Source organism: Harpia harpyja, chromosome 4 (genome assembly GCF_026419915.1).
Source record: "Harpia harpyja isolate bHarHar1 chromosome 4, bHarHar1 primary haplotype, whole genome shotgun sequence".
In the NCBI taxonomy this organism is placed as follows: Eukaryota; Metazoa; Chordata; class Aves; order Accipitriformes; family Accipitridae; genus Harpia; species Harpia harpyja.
The window spans coordinates 4,023,496-4,042,466 of NC_068943.1; the positions used below are offsets into that span (position 1 = coordinate 4,023,496).

The window sequence follows — 18,971 nt, forward strand, 5'->3', positions numbered from 1 at the left end:
TAATATATATTTTCAAATTCTCTTGTTAGTCTCTAAGTCTCTCTAGAGGGAGCCGGTGAAAACTACCCAGGAAAGTGAAACCCTTCCTAAGGGCTGTTTATTTTCATTTAAAAGCAAATTAGATTGTAAGATCATAATGGTAGTGGTTTTGTTTTTCTATTTGTACTGTAAATCTATACTCAGTCCCAAGGTTTCCACTACTGTTTTATTCAGTCTTACTGACAGCCTGTTCCAAAGTCCATGAAAGAAATCAGAATTTTTTCATTGCCTTAATGTAATTCTTAGTGAATCTCTACCAATTTCCTTGTTTCTTTTTCTTTGCAAGAACTTCTAACTTATAAATTCAAAATAATATGTTTTTAAACTCTAGGCTTAAACCAACAATTGAACAACTTCCCTTCCACTTAATATAGTTTATAAGTTTCATCCTCTGGTCCCTACATAAAGGTTAGACATATGCTGGAAGTCACTTTATTTAAATAGTGACCATCTGATACATGTAGCTTTATCGATGTACCTGGTATCCACATCTGGTGCTCACTGTTTGGTTAAATATTTAGAAGGCTTTAAAAAAAATCAAGCACTGTGACACACCAATGAGAACATTTTGTTGTCACATATTATACCTTGACAGAAACAACAGCAGTCGTGCAGCATTATCCATAGTCTACGAGAGAGTCAACAGCAGGAGTTGAGCCGATTTCTGAATCCTCCCAGCATTGAGACAACACAGCCGAGTGAAGATATGAATGCTGTTAATCAGGATAACGGTGCACAGCCAGAGGTATGTTAACCAGAAGACTATCAGCTACTCAGAACAAATCCAGAAAACTTCCATGTTTCTTATTTGTTCTTTTTTAAATATCATTTTAACTGGGAAAGTTGAAAGCATTATCTTGTTTTGCTTCAGTCTTTGCCTTCAGATGTAAAGGCAAGATGGTCTAAGGCAGTAATTCCCCAGCCTAGTTAGCTGTCTTGCTAGCACCATAAAGGGCAAACTCAGCCGTACGACTCTGGCAGCACCAACTTTGAGCTCTAGCATGAGCTGTGTACAGGCTCAGGGATGTGAAGCTTTCCTGTTCAAGCATTCTGAAGTAGTGTTTACGCTGAGACTGGTCACATTGGGCATGCCGGATCCTCTGAGCAGGGGTCCTGGGCTCTTCCAGGGCAGAAAATGAAGAAGGTACAACATAAGGACTCCACTGTAGAAGGCTGAGAACAATTTTGTACCCTTCAGTGGGGAATATAATGTAATTGAGCCCAAACGGTCTTCTTATTTTTTCCTATTAGTAGTAGCTTTCTGGGGCAGTGAAGAATAGAAACCGTATCGCCTTAACAAATGGCAATGTTTTTTGTTTGTATTCATCTATAAGGCTTGTAAACAGAATAGAAAGATAACCCTTCTTAGGATTATCCCCATGCCATGGGGAACTATGACTGAGATTCTTTTTTCTCTGTTCAGACCAGTAGCCAGCAGCAGCTCCTTAGCCCAACACTTTCTGACAGAGGTGGCTATCGACAAGACTCTGCAGATGCTGGGAAACCTCAGCGGAAATTTGGACAATGGCGTTTGCCATCAGGTAAGTGAAAAATGTTTATCGCTAGAGTCCCCACGTGCCAAATCACTGCTGTACAATAACAAGGCCATGAGAGGCTTCATGATTCACAGTTCTACCTCCTGCCTGCTGCTGGCACCAACATCAGGGTTTTTCTACCCTCACGCATGATGAAATATAGCAATCTCTCCCCTTCCTCCCAGTTCTGAAAGGTTGGAAGATGGGCCCAAGCATTGCCATGTACAGGTGGTTGGGTTTTTTGACTTTTTCATACATTTAGTCAGGATCTTTGGATTGGGGGCAATACCATCCCATATGTTTGGATAGCATCTTGTGCATTTAGAGTTCTCTTTTATCATATAAAGCATAGTGAAAATGAATCAAGTTTTCCCTAACAACAGTAGTAACTTCTGAGTGCCTTGTCTTGTCTAGGCATACCAGGCGTATGGTTTATACCTTATACCGTAAGTATACATTTTTATATCTTCACTTCAGCCAGGAATTAGCCAGGTGTACAATCAGTTTCCCATTTATTTTCTCAGAAACGGGAAACGTCCTCAAGTTATTCTAGTAACTACAGTCTGCTAGAAAAGAAAGGCTAGACTATGCCTTATAGGAGGATGCTTATAGGAGGGTGGGAGAGGTGCATAGGTACAGTCTGAGGCCTTATTCAGTCTTTATCTCAAGAGCACTCTCCACCACCTGAAATAGTCTCTCTTAAAGTACATATTGACCTCTGCTGTCTGCCACACTCGTGACCAGCAGGTTAGGTGTGTGCACATCAACCTGCTTTCAGCTGTCATCAGTCAGTCCTATTCTGAGTCAGAGCGCTGCCTTCAAAGGTTTCTGCTGTTCAGACCCTAATCATAGCTAGGTGGAAGTAGAAGAGATGGTCATGCTATGAGTACCATTAACCCTACTTTTGTGAGCAGAGTACTTGTCTGACAAACGGGACAGCTTAATAGAGAGCTTTCAATCCATGTTTTCCACTTAAATGTCAGTGAGCAGCAAAGATGAACATTTTGTTGGAACAGATAAAAAGTAAAAGAGGGAGAGTGCTAAGGAGGAATCCAACTACTGTAGCCAACTGGATATGTTTTTCAAGTGAGAATGAGGAGTTCAGGGTTTCCTTTCTTAGCACTGATCTTGGCCATGTCAGTCTTGAATGCTCCTCGGTGGATGGTCTCAGAAAAGAAGGGTCACCTCCATGCACAGTACAGCCTGGCTGTTGGTACATAGTCTACCTCCAGTCCAACAAAGACATGCATTTAACATCATGAATAGCATCATTAAGATCAGCTGTGGGTTTTATATACTTACACATGTGGTTTAGTGCTTTCCTAAAGCCATACCAGCACCTTGTACTGGCATCCACCCTTAGGCCATAGTTAAATATCGCTTTCTAGCTGGAGCTGCCACCCCTAAATGCACTTTTCCCTCTCTTTTTCTGGCACTCGCCACTTTTACCATTTTGCCAGCAGGTCAGCTGATGTAAGTACCGCCTAAACCATTTAGGTTGCAATTAGCCAGGTAAGAAGAGATCTATTTTATCAGCTATCCCAGCAGAAGGAAATGAGGCGCTGCTCAGTTAAACTGCTCTACCAGCAGATTAGTAGGAGCAGTGTGAACAGCTGGAGCTGAAAAAACCACAAACATTAGAACAGAGCCCTAGTCTTTCTGCACTAAATCAGTTTAAAGCTGCCCCAGTCCAGGTAGTTCTGTATACCTGAATTCTAAGCAAAAATGTTCAAGAAGCAGATCTACTCTAACAAACACAGAACTTTCTGTTTAATTTCATAGCCCCCAAACCAATAAGCCATTCAGTGTCTTCAGTCAACCTCCGCTTTGGTGGACGTTCAACTATGAAATCTGTTGTATGCAAAATGAATCCCATGTCTGATGCTGCTTCTTGTGGATCAGAAGTCAAGAAATGGTGGACAAGACAATTAACTGTGGAGAGTGATGAGAGTGGAGAGGACCTTCTTGATATCTGAGAAAAAATTAAGTCATACTAGAACAACCACCACTTCAAGTACAACCTGATTTTCTATGTTTAGAATTGAAGACTCTGTGTGATGTACGATTTCTTTAAAATCAATGTCATAATTTTTTTTCAAATGCTTATCCTTCTGCCATATGAAGCATAGCACACACTTATATGTTAGAATTCACCTCTATGGGTACTAACTGTACTTTAAGAAACCTGTATACAGTAGCAGTGCTAACAAAGCCAGAGAGACTATATTGCCTTTAGCAGACGGAGCGTTGAAAGATTTCATATGTTCTGTAGCTACATAGTGAAAATGTATTTTGATATGCACACCTCTGTGTTTTTCTTCAATCTATACTGTACTTCAAAGTGGCAACACTTTACAATACAGGGGTAATGTATTTCTTCTTTTTGTGTTTTCCCTCAGTTCTTATTTAGTAACATTTCTTCAGGATTTTATTATTCACAAATGACCTGAAGAGGTCAGCACTGACTTCATGTTCAAGGGAAGTATTTTTACGAAGTACAGATTCTGAATTACAATTCTAAGCTTTTTCTGGACCTTTTTTTAAAATATGCAAGATACAGGATAACACATTTTAAAATCAGAAGGTGAAGGATTGGCTTTTAAAATGTAAATATCTTTGGGTTTTGGTTAATTATGCAAAGAGTTTGATTTTCATAGAGAAAACAGGGGAAAAAAAAGAAAAAAAAAAGACATGAAAACTGTGCATTTAAGCATCCAGCAAAAGACCTCCATCTGAAAAACATGGTTTATGCTTCATTTTCAGAATATACTAGTTACATATATGTATGGTGTCATCATTCTCCTGTTAACTGGGTCCCATTTCCTTGTGTATTCGTAAGATAACTTTCTTCTTGTCTATGTGATAAAAATTAGCATGTTGGGGGTTCTAATTACAGAGTAGTATTGTATGGCTTTTAAAATACAGTTCAGTTTTGCCTGTATAGGTAGAAGTGAATTTTACTTACCCATGTTACTACTCATGCTACAGCCCTGCAAAGCTGGGGCATGACACTGTACTGTGGTTAAGTACCATCGTCCCTTTTATCCCAATGCATCACATTTTGACGACTTAGCCTTCTTTTATTTTATGAAGCACCAATAGTGCTACATTATCGCTGGTAAAAAAGCAGCTATCCCTTTCATAAAAGTTTTTCCAGTGAAAGGCCAATGCTATAGAGATACGAAGGTGGAGAAGAAAAGCCACAAACCGCAGCAGCGTTTGTTAGGTTCAGAATTGAAGGCTGTCTAAAAATGTGGGGTAAAAATGTACCCTTCCCTCAGGGAAGAACTAAGAGGTTGCAGATTTTGTAGCTTGGCCCCCGACTGGGTTTTTTAGCATAGCTGGGACCTTTCTGTTACCATTGTTTCCTATGGAAATGATAGGTTGCTCTAACATGGCCTGATGTGAGATCTTGTAAGAGACTCACAGGTAATGTATATCACCACTTAAAAAATATATCCTTTAAAAAGCAGACAAAAGCCAGTACTTTGCGATGTTTTCTGGCCAAAATATTGATGTAGAGCGATGAGAATACAGGATTGTTTTCACAGATGCCTTCACCATAAATGCAAAATTAGGTTTGGCCATAAAATACAGTTTTCTTGGCATTTATCAATGTTTTGTTCCCTCTGTATGGTTGAACATGGTTTAGGTTTTTTTCAGAAATAGTCATATTGAAGACATCTGTATTTTGTGGTTTCTTTATGTGTTTGGGGGTATATTTAAGTTTAAATCTAGTCAACTGTAACTCTATGGTAACAGAACGTGTACATTCTCTTGTTTACTAGATTATGAACCATCAACAAAACTTCATCTGCAAATCCAGTATTTTGTGTTCTGTTTTGTGCTTGTTTAAGTTGAGCTTTTGTATATATGACAAAAAGATAAATATTGGATTTATAAAAGGTAGTATCTTTGAAAGTTCAATACTATATTGAACTGCAGACCTTTCTGAATCATTCTTGCTGCAAATCTTCTTTTTAAAAAATCTGACAAACATTTTTTCCTTGCCTTACAGTACTCTGTCAATAAAAGTGAGTTGCTTTAAGCAATATTCCTCCCTCTGGTTTTCATTCTAACTGCATTCGCTATATCTGGCTCATCTGCGGTAATGCTGCATAGTGGCTAGGGGTGTGGTTTGCACAGGATTATTTAAAGAGATGCTTTCAAACCCTTCTAATTGGAGGGCCTTTTGTTTTTTGGTGAGAAGTCCAGCAACCGACATCATCAGTACTGCCACGAGGGGTCTCATTCAGAAAAATGGGACTAAATACGATTGCTCCTTATTTATTTATATTTAACCTGCTTGCTTCATTTGCTTTAGATCCTGGATGTGAATATGCGTGCGTGAGTGTCTGTGTGTGCATGTGTGGCAGGGGGAAACTTGTGGTGGAAACATTGTGATGGCTTCATAGACTGCCTTTGAATATCTTCCAAAACACTGGGGATCCCTGGACCATCTAATTTAACTGGCAAGCTGGCTCTGAGAAAGCAATGCTCACCTGTTTATTCCCCCATTTTACTTTTGCAGATATAGCAAGTGAAATGGAGTTACAAAGATATGAAAATAATATATACTAGAGCCCCCAGGCAACTAGGTTAAGGTGAAAACCTCCTTAGTATGGCACCCTCGACATAACTAAAGAAGGTGATAACCTCCTACTCTGCAGCAAAGCAGCCAATGCACATTTGCACATGAAGGTGAAGAAGCAGAGTGGAGACTTGAAGAATGACTGAAGTTCAAACAGCCTGCACAAACAATGGAGAAACACAAAAAGGAAATAGTCCATCAGGAAATCAGAGTCAGTCCAGACAGCCTGAGAGAAAAGTTCAAACAAGAACAGACCCTAGACAAAGGTAAACAAAAAATTGCCAGGGGAGTATTACTACCTACAGTGCTCTTGGCTCGTGGAATTAAATCCACAGTTATACTATACAAATGAAAAGAAGAAAGCATTCAGACTCCTTTTCATCCACTAAGAGAGCTCCGTTCCGTAGGAAGCAAGCTGTAAAAGTCTTCATGGCTTGGGTGGGCAAAAAGTGTAGTGCATGTTGTCAGTGCTCAAATAAAAACCAGCTTGTGGGAAGCCTGAGAACATGCAGCAAAGATGTATCTCAATATCATTCCAAAGTCAGGTCAGATTTCAGACAATCACTTTTGCAATGAAGAAATTAATAACCTGAAACCATTTGCTACTGGAAGATATCCAACCGAATTAAGAGCTAAAAACATAAAGTACACTTTTATCTGGCAAGCTGAAAATACCATCACTGTTTTAACTAATGAGGACCAATCAGGCTTAAACATCTTCAAAATACCATTACATTCAGTACTGTCTGCATTCGAAGCCCAGTATCACAGCTTCTGAGAAGCCAAAGATTTAGATACCAAAAGCAAATGAATGACTTTTTGAGAATAATCTTTTTTGTTCTCTTCTTTTATTCACAACATGCCCACAGCTCTTGTTATTGTGCAGATAAGGATGTCCATGAATAACTGAAGCAGGAGAAGAGTCCGCACTGTTGTACCGTACATTTGGAGCCCCAGCAAGCAAGATGTGTGCTAAACCTCCCATCCAAGAATGCGCACTCCTTCTCCTGAAACATTTCCACGAGTAAAAACAAACAGTGGCCTGAGATGTCAGTCAAAATTACCAATAGGATTATCTCAGTCTCCCCGAATTTAGCGTTAGGAGGGTAAATTCATTCCTTCTATTGAAGGCACTTTAGTCACACTGCAGATGAACTTCCCACAATGCATAGGCTGGTGCTGGGAAGTTGGCTGCCCTGGTTTGTTCAATTGCTCTGCAACACAAAGGGAGCCTCACTAGAATTCAATTAACCTTCCTCTTCATCCCAAGGGCGCTAGTGTCGGACCCCATTAGCAGCTGTTGCCCATTGTTCTCAATGAAGAACCTCTAAGCACCAAGTTATTAACCCATCAGTGAGCTAAGTGTGCAGGCAGTGGCATTTTATCCCCCTTCCACAGGTTCCTGTCTCAAATATTTATTCCAGTACCCTTACTGGTTTCATACTTTTACCTGACTTGCGTATCTGCACTGGGGAATTTGCGTAAATTACTTGGGCACCTACAAAAGCGTGTTTCATAAAAGGGTAGCTTACTGGAAAGGCAAGAAATGTCTTAAGTACAGGTAGAAAAGGAAAAAAATCCCTATCCATCAGCCTGAAGAGCTGTTGACATTACCCTTTTCTTCTTTCTGAATTCAAGCAGCAGCCACCAGTGGCACAAGCCTCCAGTGTCTCAGCGGACATTGCTTTGTTTCAGGAAAACTTTTGCCAAGGTTGGAAACAAACTGGTTTATACCAGATGATAGACGTCGGTGAGTCCTAGAGACTTGGGCAGTCAGGCTCTAATTGGATCCTCCACATGATGGAAGCCACTGCGGCGGGATTACTGTTTGTGAGTACATTTACCCCCAAAGGTAAGAGAAGAGAGTTGATCCTTGAGTTCATTGGCAGAGAAGCTGGATGTCGCATCCTCTCTCATGCCCTCTGTTCTGGCTTTCTTTGAGGTTTTGCTCTCCAGTTGCACATAAGGTGGACAGTGCCTTGGCATATTCCGCATTCGCAGTACGTGCTCCCAAGAAATGGGGGATTCAACACAGTTATGATTTCATTGTAATGTATCTGATGCCAGTTTATAAGGGTGATGAGTCTTGCTTTTTTGTCTCAGCACCCATTCCACAGAACTACGTGTTCTACAGATCAGGTACTTTCACCGCTCAGATTTTCTAAATTCATACTGCCTGGGGAGTCCGTTTACTGCACATTTAAAAGCAAGAAAGAAAAAAAAAAAAAGACAAATTAAAAATTAAAAAAAAAAGAAGAAAAGAAAAAGAAAAAAAAAGAAAAAATAAGAAAGAAAAAGGAGTTACCTGGGTGTTGGGCTTTGGGGTTTGGTTTTTTTGTCATTTTAGCAGCTATTTGAAAAAAACAACCAAATCTATGTTTCTACGTAAAGACAAGCTTCTCAGTTGTTCTGACCAAGCTAAGAAAACAAAAAGAAAGTGTCCATTTCTCAAATGCACCTCAGTTTTGAAATGAAGAGTTTTCATGTTTTGACTCTTCTTTTTAGTTTAAAATGTGATCAAATCCTATTTGCTGTATATTTGACTTAAAATTGTCAATCCTTTGGTCAACGAAAAACTGATTTTCCCCATGAATTTTTATCATGCACAAAAATTCACCCAGGTTTTTTTTTAAGTCCACCAGGAAAAATTTCATCCTGGTGGGTGAAAAACTGGACATGACCCAGCAATGCGCACTTGCAGCCCAGAAAGCCAACCATATCCTGGGCTGCAGTAAAAGAAGCGTGACCAGCAGGTCAAGGGAGGGGATTCTCCCCCTCTACTCCGCTCTGGTGAGAGCCCACCTGGAGTACTGTGTCCAGCTCTGGGGCCCCCAACATAAGAAGGACATGGACCTGTTGGAGCGAGTCCATGAAGATGTTCAGAGGGCTGGAGCACCTCTCCTATGAAGACAGGCTGAGAGAGTTCAGGTTGTTCAGCCTGGAGAAGAGAAGGCTCCAGGGAGACCTTATAGTGGCCTTTCAACATATGAAGGGGGCTTATAAGAAAGGCAGAGAGAGACTTTTTACCAAGGCCTCCAGCGACAAGACAAGGATTAATGGTTTTAAACTGAAAGAGGGTAGATTTAGATTGGACATAAGGTATAATTCTTTGCAATGCAGACGGTGAGGCACTGGAACAGGTTGCCCAGCGAAGTTGTGGCTGCCCCATCCCTGGCAGTGTTCAAGGCCAGGTTGGATGGGGCTTGGAGCAACCTGGTCTCCTGGAAGGTGTCCCTGCCCATGGCAGGGGGGTTGGAACTAGATGATCTTTAAGGTCCCTTCCGACCCAAACCATTCTATGATCCTATGATTCCTATAGATTTTTGTATCTGGCATAACAACAATGTCATACGGAAAAATGGCATGCAGGAAAAAGAGGAACACTGCCTTTGTTACCAGTATGTTAAAAACTGCACAGCAATGAATATTTTGCTCTATTTGCTGAAATTGATTCAGCCAAAATGTTGGTTTGCTGACATCGCTGTGGGTCTTCTTCCCAAGCACTTCAAACATTTCAAAAACTAAGCATCACCAAGGAAAAAAACAAATCACTTTTCCCAGTTCCTCCTCTGCTGCCTGCCAAGTCCTCCAGTGCAACCAGATGTGTGGTGGTGAGTTTTGCAGTGCTCCTGTAGGCACTGCTGGCCCTGGCCACCCCACTGTTGGAGACAACCACCTCCTCATCAGAGCTGATGGATGCAGATAGGTGCCTGTGACTCTGTCCTCCATGGCAAAACCTGGCTTTTGTGCCACACGCACTGGGGAGGGGAGTTAAAGCTCTACCAAGGCCAGCAGAAGCTGAGCAGATGGTGCAGGGTCCCTCCGGCTGCTCCACCAGGAGAGAGACACCTCCGGCACCACGGTGCTTGGGCAGCCGATGGGCGCAGCAAGGGTTGCCTAAGCTTTTCTGCCAAAACTTTCAGACAGGTGATGTTAGGCGTGCGGTTTATCCACTCCTGTGCTGCAGACACTCCTGGAGGTATGATCCAGTGAAGTGGTTTAGCTGCTGTTAGTAAGAAGGTCTCAAATGCAGTTGCTCCTAGCCAGCTCCAGCTCTTCCACCAGAAAGTACGGTGCCCTGAACTTGGCCGGTTGAACTCTCCACCCAGTGGTTCTTCTTCTGAGCTCTGTAAAATACTCCAGATTTAAAAATCCAGGTATTAAAACCTTCATCTTAATTGGATCAGCAACAGCAAGAATATTTCTCTGACCTTGGCCTATAGATGTATTTCAACTTTATATGCATTCATCAACTCAGCGTGTATCTGTAAGGGCTTATCTACATGAGGAAGTTGCACCAGCTTAAATTTAACCTGTTGTTGCAAATTGATTTCTCTAAATCAGTCTGAATACCTGTGGAAATTCTTATTTCAGTTTAAAGATTTTTTCTATTGATCTGTGTTATAACCCAGATAACCTTGGTTTTATTCTAATGGCAAGAGCGCTCCCACAGGTCTACACATCAGCCATCTTAATTGGTTTTAAAACCACACCTTTAATTATGTGGTTGTAACTCCTTAGCATAAAGGAGGCCTTTCTTATGATCGCTGGGAGCAGCTGAGGTTCTAAATAAAAGCCGTCTCGGGAGCGGCTTGCAGCCTGCTCCCCGAGCGGCCACGCTGCCCGGTGCTGGTGCGATACATTCCTTGCCTTATTCCAGACGACTGAACTGAACAAAACACACAAAGAATATGACGATTTTTTACTGGGCCCACAAACGGGGCCCAGAGTAGGTGCTGTGGATGTGACGGGGCTTCTGCAGGGGGTCTCACTCCGGCCACGGAGCAAAGCTCAACTTCACTTTTAGGCACAGTCAGCTTGGGCGTGGGTTGCTTTCACAAAGCCTTTCTTCTTTCAAGTAAATCGGTGCTTTTCAGTAGGAAAAAGTCTTGGTACGATCCGTAAGACTGGTTTTCTGAGCCAGTCTAGCTACATTTTTTTATTTTAATGTACGTTCGGTCATCCACAGTTGTAATCAAACATTACACTCCCCCTGAGCCGGACAGTCAGAAATGCCAAAGACAGGCCGTTTCAACAATTTTCAATAGCTAAGCCTTCTACTAAGGTATTGCAGAACTATGACAAATTTAAACTCTTTTTTAACACTAGAGGGCTAGCATTACTTTACATTGGCTGTCTGCACGCACACACACACACACAAGATTAGTAGGCTGATCGTCTTTGTGGCAGAAGTTTAATTTTTTTTTTTTGCTTTGTAGAGTATTTAGATACCACAGTGACAAGAAATTTCTAGCATCATTATACAACAAGGGACCTTTCATTAACCTTGTAGTACTTACCAAAAAACTGATTTATTTTGTTTGTGGAAGCATGACTTTTTGGGAGACTGATGACATTTGCATTCCCACTTGTATATGATGTGCACAGAAGTTGTAATAGAAGATTGAGTTAGCAGCAACGTTTCATTTTCTCTGACTCCAGTGATTGTGGTATTTGCATGTCAGCTGGAATACAGCTTATATTTGCATTTCAGTTCCCAGGAAAATTCAGGAGTGACACTATTTTCAAAATCTAGCTCCTAAAGTTGAAGAAACAAATAGCTAAGGACAGGAGAAATCTTATGCCACAAAATAAATGCATATTTCATTTCTTGGACACAGAAATTATGCTCAATAATTTGAAATGCAACACCTGCTTTTTATGGTGCCTGCTTTTCATTTCTGGATTTTCTTTGCCTGACTGTAAGCATCTACGTATGTTCACTTACAAGCTATGGTTAGATGAAAAATACCGTTACAGATTATATTTGTTGATGGATAGCTAATGATTTCGAGAAATATTTGAAAGTGCAGCTTGCTTTAGCGTGAAAAGCAGGGAGTGCTTGGGGTTATTTTTTCATAACAATTTTTACAGTAAGAAGGAGAGAGGAAAAAAAGCACAGGATGGTGCACGACATCCATTGAAAGCAGCGTGAAGTTTCCCTTTGGCTGCGGTGAGCCCTCGGTGTCCCTCCTTAATGGGCATTTTAAAATAACGCGGTTTATTTCCAGTTCACGTGCCCACGCGTGTGCCATACCCAGCTGTGCGCAGTGACTTGTCCAGGTGTGGTTCGCTCACATTCAGCTGCAGGCCCACACCTTTGCTTAACGTTACCGGTTACGCTGCTCGTTTTGGGCTTCCCCCTCAAGTGTTCATCTAACACGAACAGCAAGACTTTATGCCGTATCGAAATGTTTTGCTGGGTAAGCTGTCTCACCAAGGGATTAGCTGACTCGAATCGTGTATGAATTTCATTTTAAGACTTCGGTGCACATCTGCATCTGAAATTTGCTGCAAGTGCACTGCTAAGTGGTGGCCGGGAACTGGCACGCAACCTGTGAGCACGCAATGTACTGCTGCCTTGCAGCGAGGGCACGTTTGCTGTTGTGACCGCATTTAGCATTACGGTTAAACACCGCCTGCCTTGCTCAGCTTCGGTGTGCTTAGAGAAGGGGCAAGAGCGAGAGGGATTTTTCTTTCCTGTGCGCAGTGGGATACCTACCAGCAGAAAATGTGATCTGGAGCCCAAATCAGAGTAAAAACCTCCCAGCGTTCTTTTCCATTTCCCGCAACGTTCAGCTGGGGTGGGGGAGCTAAGGGTCAGCAGATGTGGAGGAAATTCCTGGAAATTTCTGTGATCGTCCTGTTGATAAATACAAGCAGACTGCTGCAAAGTGAGAGTCGTGCAGCGGGTAGAGGATCGGGGCAGCAAGGGCACGGAGGAAGGAGAGAAAGCTGTGGTTGAGGAGGGTCTGGATGTGTTTTCCTGGGTGTCGTTCCTTGGGAGAGCTCTGCTACGGCTGCCAGTCCTGCTAAAGCTGTGCAATGGCCAGTGGCGGAGGTAGAATGTAAGATGCATAAAATCATTTTTCAGGAAATCTTTACAGAGCTCCCCTGCAGACATTGCTTTTCATCTCAAGCGGTGAGTGGGCAAAGCCTTGCAGGAGCTTTCTGTCCCGCCGTCACCACCGACTGCTACCTAGCTGGCATGGGACCGGTCGACAAGGTGCCGGGGGTGTCACGGTAGTGGTGGGTGCAGCCATGGAGAGGGTGCCCAACGCGAGGGGCATCTCCAGTAGTTTCTTTTTAAAATGATACGGGGCAGCTGGGGAGGACGGGTCGTGCCACTGTTAAGCACAGTGCTGTCCCCAAAGCTGAGGTGCGGAAATACGAAGGAAACACATTCTCCGGGCAGGAGAAAAGCAACTCGCAAAGCTATATGATCTCTGTGCTGAACCAGAGCTTTAACTGGCACAAAAATTATCTTTACTAACACCTATGCAAGCAAGTGCATAGAACACTGCAAAATTAAGTCAGAGGGAGAATGAATTCCTTAGAGCACAAAGGAAAAAACGTTTCCTCTTGTAGCTGATGGTGTATCAGGTATCTCAGACTGCTTCAAAGCCAAGGGCATTAGTGAAACCAAGAGCCAGAACCATGACACCCTGCTTTATTTCAGGTGTCAACCTCTTCAGTAAAAGTGCTCTCCCCCAAACAAAGAAACCTGGCTGAAGCTATATGAGCTTGTTGGCGTGGAGGTTAGTCAGGTGAAAAGGAGTGATATACAAGTACCGCTGGAAAGAAATCTGTGATATGTTGAGACAGTGGAAAAGAGAGTCAGGCTGGTCTCTGATGAGGCTTTTCTGTTACAGAGCAATGGGTGGAAGGGGATACTAAATGCATAAGCAGCAGTTCTCTAACATGACAGCCTCCTAATAAAAGGTGCTTACTGCTTGCTTTTGTAGGTGTCATACGTGCTTCCTCCTGTGCTTTCACCTATTCAGCCCTCACAATGGGGCCAAAAAGGGTCTTCCAAGTCCTTCACTTTTCCATGATCTGCCTTTTTGCAAGTGTTGACGGATGACGCTCAGCACATGCTTGCGGGTAAATCACGTTTCTGAATGCTCTGCTCTTCGGGTACTGGATAACCCTCAGGGCTGCTTCACTTCTGTGGCAAACCAGCATCCAGCAGAGTAACTCACCTGCGGTGGCTGAGACATCTCTTAACATCACCGGACCCTTCATCAAAATGATCCCTCTTGCAGTTTGAAAGCTACGGGCTTCTCCTTTAGGCTGACCCAGCCGGTTGTTCAAGGCCTGGGATGTGAGGGATGGTAGGGTCTCAACAGCTGTGTCAGCCTTGAAGCAAACAGGTTGTTTGGTTCTTGAACTTGAATCAATTAATCCCAAAAATACAGTGTGTGAGGACTGGGCCCATCAGCGGGTACATGGGTGTAAGCGTAGCAACCCTAAGGCCTCTAACTCTCTAATAGCTAAGCTTTGGTTTGCTAATTGACTGCAGCCCTGGGCGTTGTTTCAGCCGTATCCTCAATCCTGATGCTGTCAAGTTCACGAATCCTGCACCACACCAAGTAGAATTACCGAGCTGCATTGTCCCAGATGGAGGAAAAATTCAGCATAAAAAAGCACATCTTGGTAATAGGCAGCTCTCGGGGAGCCCTGACGCAGGACCTGGGAGGAAGCTGAGCCCAGCAGTGCTTTCTCAGGGTTTGACCACGGCGAAATACAGCTTGTCCACGGCTCCGGAATAAAAAGTTCTGTAAATTGTTTGGGTTTTTTAATTTTTTTTCTCTGCCTTTTTGGGCCCTTTAGCCTCCTGGGGACCTGGGCAGGTGCATAGTCCAAGCACCCTCAGCCAGAAGTCTGATCCCATTCGGATCAGAGCTGCCCCGTGCGGGTACCCGGTGCTTGAGTAGTTACGCGGACCCTGAACACCCCCAAACGCTTAGTGAGGCCTCTCACGTGGGGATATATGGAGGGTGTTAGCAGGTCTGAGCACAAAGGGAAAAGTAAGGGGAGGGAAGAAAAACTTGGACTTATCGAAACTGGATTTATCTACATGTATTCTAGAAAGTAATGTCTTAAGAGAAGAAGCAGTTGTTCAGTCACTTAACACATTCATAAAGAAGAATGTTCAGTTCCTGGAAAACTGTATCGGTAAACTATAGGGAAGCGTGTATAGGCTTTACGTCTTTTTCCCAAAACACACAAAATTACAGCTTTCCAGCAGTAAAAGTTACCAGGAAGGCTCATGGAAAGCTTTGTGTTTCATATTCCTTTCTTTCTTTTTTTTTTTTTAATTTTTTTTTGTTTTCCTTTAATTGTCACTTCACCCCGAGGAGCAACCTCACAAACCAGAGCACCTGTGCAGGGGCAGGTTTGAGGGCGGCCGTGCCAGTGGCCGGGGACTCGGCACACACCAGCCGCCGGCCGCCCGGGGAGCCGATGAGTGGCAGGTTCGGCTTTCGCGGGAGGGTGCCAGACGGGAGGTCTGACCCCCGGGACTGCGCCTCCGAGCCCTGAAAAGGAGCCGTCTGGACTCTGCCCAGCTCCAGCTGGCGCAGAATTACTCCGGACCTAATTACAACAACCTGGTGACAGCCCAGCGAGAGGAGTCCCTCATTAAACGTGATGGTCTGGATGCCACGGCTGGCACGGGAAACTCTTAAATGGTTATTGCTGGAAATGGTGAGTGCATACCAGGGGAAAGATCACTCTATAAATGCACTATTTCTTACATTCCTTCTCCGAGCATCTGTTATTGCTCTCTGCCAAAGACAGGATATTGGATCCTTAGCTTGGCTCAGTGCAGCCGATCTTCTGGTTTTATGGTTAGGTCTGTAACAGCAGCTACAAGAAAAACTTTAAAATACTTGAGTGGAAAAAAATCCTTTAATAGTATTTGTGCCTTTTTGTTTGGCTCCTGGAGTATTAAGCAATACAAACGAGATACATCAGTATTGATCAGCAAGGTCCCACTAGCAGTATTTGCTTTCTATTTCCGATATCTTATAACAATGTTTCATATAAGTAAAATTTATATATATTGAAATATTACGGAAAGTAGAAGAAAAGCCTTTTCTGATACAGTTAGTTGTACTGTGGTGAACAATAGCTCTCACCTTGTGTGGCACATAGTGGGAAAGCTTTTCGCCTTTTTACTTTGATGAGATGGAATAGAGAACGGGTCGAGCCAGTAGAAACCTACCGAATCAGATCTAAAAATAAAACCAAAGGCCTAAAATAACTGCACCTCACCCAGGGACCTTTGACAAGTTCTATTCAGGGACTGAATGTGTGACCTCCTGATTTCAGAAACATGCTTTTCCGTCCCTTTCTTCACCTTGCTTTGCAAGTTTTAGAAGCCGGTTGCCATGAAGCCAGTTTGGTGATGTGGGGCACCGATGGCTCATCATTGGACAAACCGAGGAGCAGTAAGAAGTTTCTCCTTGCATTTGGTTGGGCCGTGAAGGTCTCACATGTCTCCTGTGCATTAGATACAGCATCTCCCTCCAGGCTACCACCAATACAAATGGACCCTCATTCATCCTTCCCAAACATCTTCATACCTGGTGTGTCCTAGGGCTTATCCAAGCACATGCGGTTGGTTTGCGCCGGGTTGAATTCTTCCTCTAGCTTTAGCGTCCCAGTCATCCTCTCCTTTGACACATGTGCTCGTCTGAGGCACCCTTTCATTCAATTTTGTCCCCTTGGGTGTGATGTTTCCCAGAAGCAGCAAAGTATGTGATCTCTGTGATAACATGGCTGGAGCTTCTCTGGCAGGAGTTTCTGCAGTAGTAGTAAGCCTTCACTACATTGACTTGCAATTAGCATTTCATTCCTAGTGTCACAAATAATTAAAAATGACCTGAAGTCACTCCAGCAGTTTTTTAATTGCTACTCTTCTCCTGTGAATCTCTGTTAGTAACAATAGACAAAACAACAATACAGCATAAAAGCAGATTTTAATTTCTTTTTTATTATTTTACAGTGCTGTTTCCTACTGATGTAGGGCACTGCAGGACGTGTAAGCATAAATGCAATATGAGCCGCCAAACATGAAAACCCTGACCACCTGTTCTTTTGCTGCAATAAATGGTGAAAAAATCCAGTTAAAACAAAGCTTAAAGTAGTTTACTTTAAAATTACTCTGACTTTGCAAAGTCAAGCCTTTCAGGCTCCAAATAATAATTATTTTAGCATCTCCTTGTTTTCAGAGAAAGCCTTCCTTGCCAAGAATGGTCCTTTTTTCTATATTTACCTGGGAGCCACAAAAAAGCAATGCTTTGTTTGATGGCTCCTGCTAAGCTCAGGTCTCCTGATGCTCTAAAAATATGCAGAAAGAGGCAATCGTTGCCCCAAGGACTTTAAGGCCCAGAATCTTTAAGGTCCTCTGGAGAAAAGCCTGGGGCCACACCGCTGTGGACACGGAGATTCATTCAGACATTCCTCAGCTCCAGCAGGAACTGAATATTTTTTAAAATGCTGTTGTAGGGACGTGCCCAGCCCCTGGCACATAGCCGTCACGCATCCAGGCATTGAGGAAAGTGCTTGCCAAGGCCACGGGCGTAAGGCAGCGCTGCAGATCTCATGTGCCCATAACCAAGCCCCCCAGTGATACCCATGCTCTGCTCACGTGTGCCAGGCACTAAGACTTCTGCAGCTGCCTCTCAGCACCCCACGACCCGGTCCCTCTCCAGGAACTGGGTTTTAGGATACTACAGAAGAACTTGCCTGGTTTTCCCAAATCCCTGAGCAGAAGCGCTCCTGTCAAAATGTTAGGTGACCCTCCTAGCCCCGCAGATGCCTTGCTCCTGTCCGCTCTAACAGAAGACCCACTGGTCCTACTTTCAACTAAAATGGTGTTTTTACTGAAATTGGCTTCCTCTGAAGCACTAGAAGACATCTCAGCACTGGCTCCTGAGTTGTGGAAAGTGGGAAAAGTTTTCATTGACAGCAGTCTGGAGGTACCTGGCTAGGGCTGTATAGTGGCTGAGGATCATCCCTTTGTAGACTGCAGTTTATGGGGCTAAACGTGACACAGCTTGGTGGGGTGAGAGTCTCTTCTTACCAGGTGATGCCACTGTCGAGTGGGAGACTTACCCAGGTGCTTTCTACTCTGCACACCCCTGCCACTGGGGCTCTTCCTCCTGTGTCATCCCCCACATGGAAATATCTGGGGTCTTTGGCACAGCCCCACGTTCAAAAGAAGCTCAGCTTGGACCCAGACTCCCTCAACAATAGCCAAACACCATGTTGCCTTCCTCGTTAAGCAGCAGCCCAAGGGCAGAGCCTCATCAGAGGATCCCATATGGAAGTATGGCTCCACTATGCAAGTCCAGGCATGGGGTCCATGTGACGTGCAAAATATACGTAAACAACATGAGTCGCCTTGTAAGATGTCCATTAGTGATATGCAACAACCTGAAACATGGCACCTTAGTCAGCTCCTGAATTCCAGAAGGAAAACTGCCTTGCATTTATGCATAAAATCTGTCCTGTACTTAAAACTATACTTCCAGCTCAAGTAGTCCTTTCCTCAAAGGCAACGTCCTGACGCTGCATGTCCTGCCATATGAATCCGAAATGGTAGGAGTCAGCCTTCGGCAGGAACGTCTCCTAATTTCGCTGTATGCACTTAAGTAAAACTATTTATCAGCCAGCTCACTTACTTGCCTTGCCCAAGCTGATAAATGACCCACACATGTAAATCTATTTCCAGAGTTTTGCTCATTCTTTTTGATCTGGTTTCACATCCACAGACAACTATTTTCATCTACATTTTAAAAGCAGAACTTACTTAAAGTATAAAGGTTATTAATTTCCAGAACCTCCCATCCCTGGGCAGTCTTCTAAGGTCCCTGACTACCAGCAGCTTGCTGTTCTCGTTATGCTGATGTGTAAGTTTTTTCAAAGACCCCTGAAGAACTGGAGGCTTGTTGCACTCATAAATTTCCCAGGATGTCTGCCAGAGGCATAACATGTTCCCAACTATCTGAAAGTCA

At 43.4% G+C, this 18,971-nt stretch overlaps 1 protein-coding gene across 3 annotated transcripts in view; it reads left to right on the plus strand.

Annotated features, from left to right (window-relative positions):
* The window catches only part of NALCN (sodium leak channel, non-selective), a 245,639-nt gene extending 240,013 nt beyond the window's left edge, over positions 1–5,626 (plus strand). For all 3 annotated transcript variants that reach the window (XM_052785688.1, XM_052785689.1, XM_052785690.1), the window contains 3 exons: positions 635–784; positions 1,463–1,580; positions 3,357–5,626. In XM_052785688.1, coding sequence (XP_052641648.1) covers positions 635–784; positions 1,463–1,580; positions 3,357–3,550 — 462 coding nt within the window. In that variant the 3' untranslated portion in view covers positions 3,551–5,626. The remainder of the gene's footprint in view (positions 1–634; positions 785–1,462; positions 1,581–3,356) is intronic.
* The last annotated feature ends 13,345 nt before the right edge of the window (positions 5,627–18,971 follow it).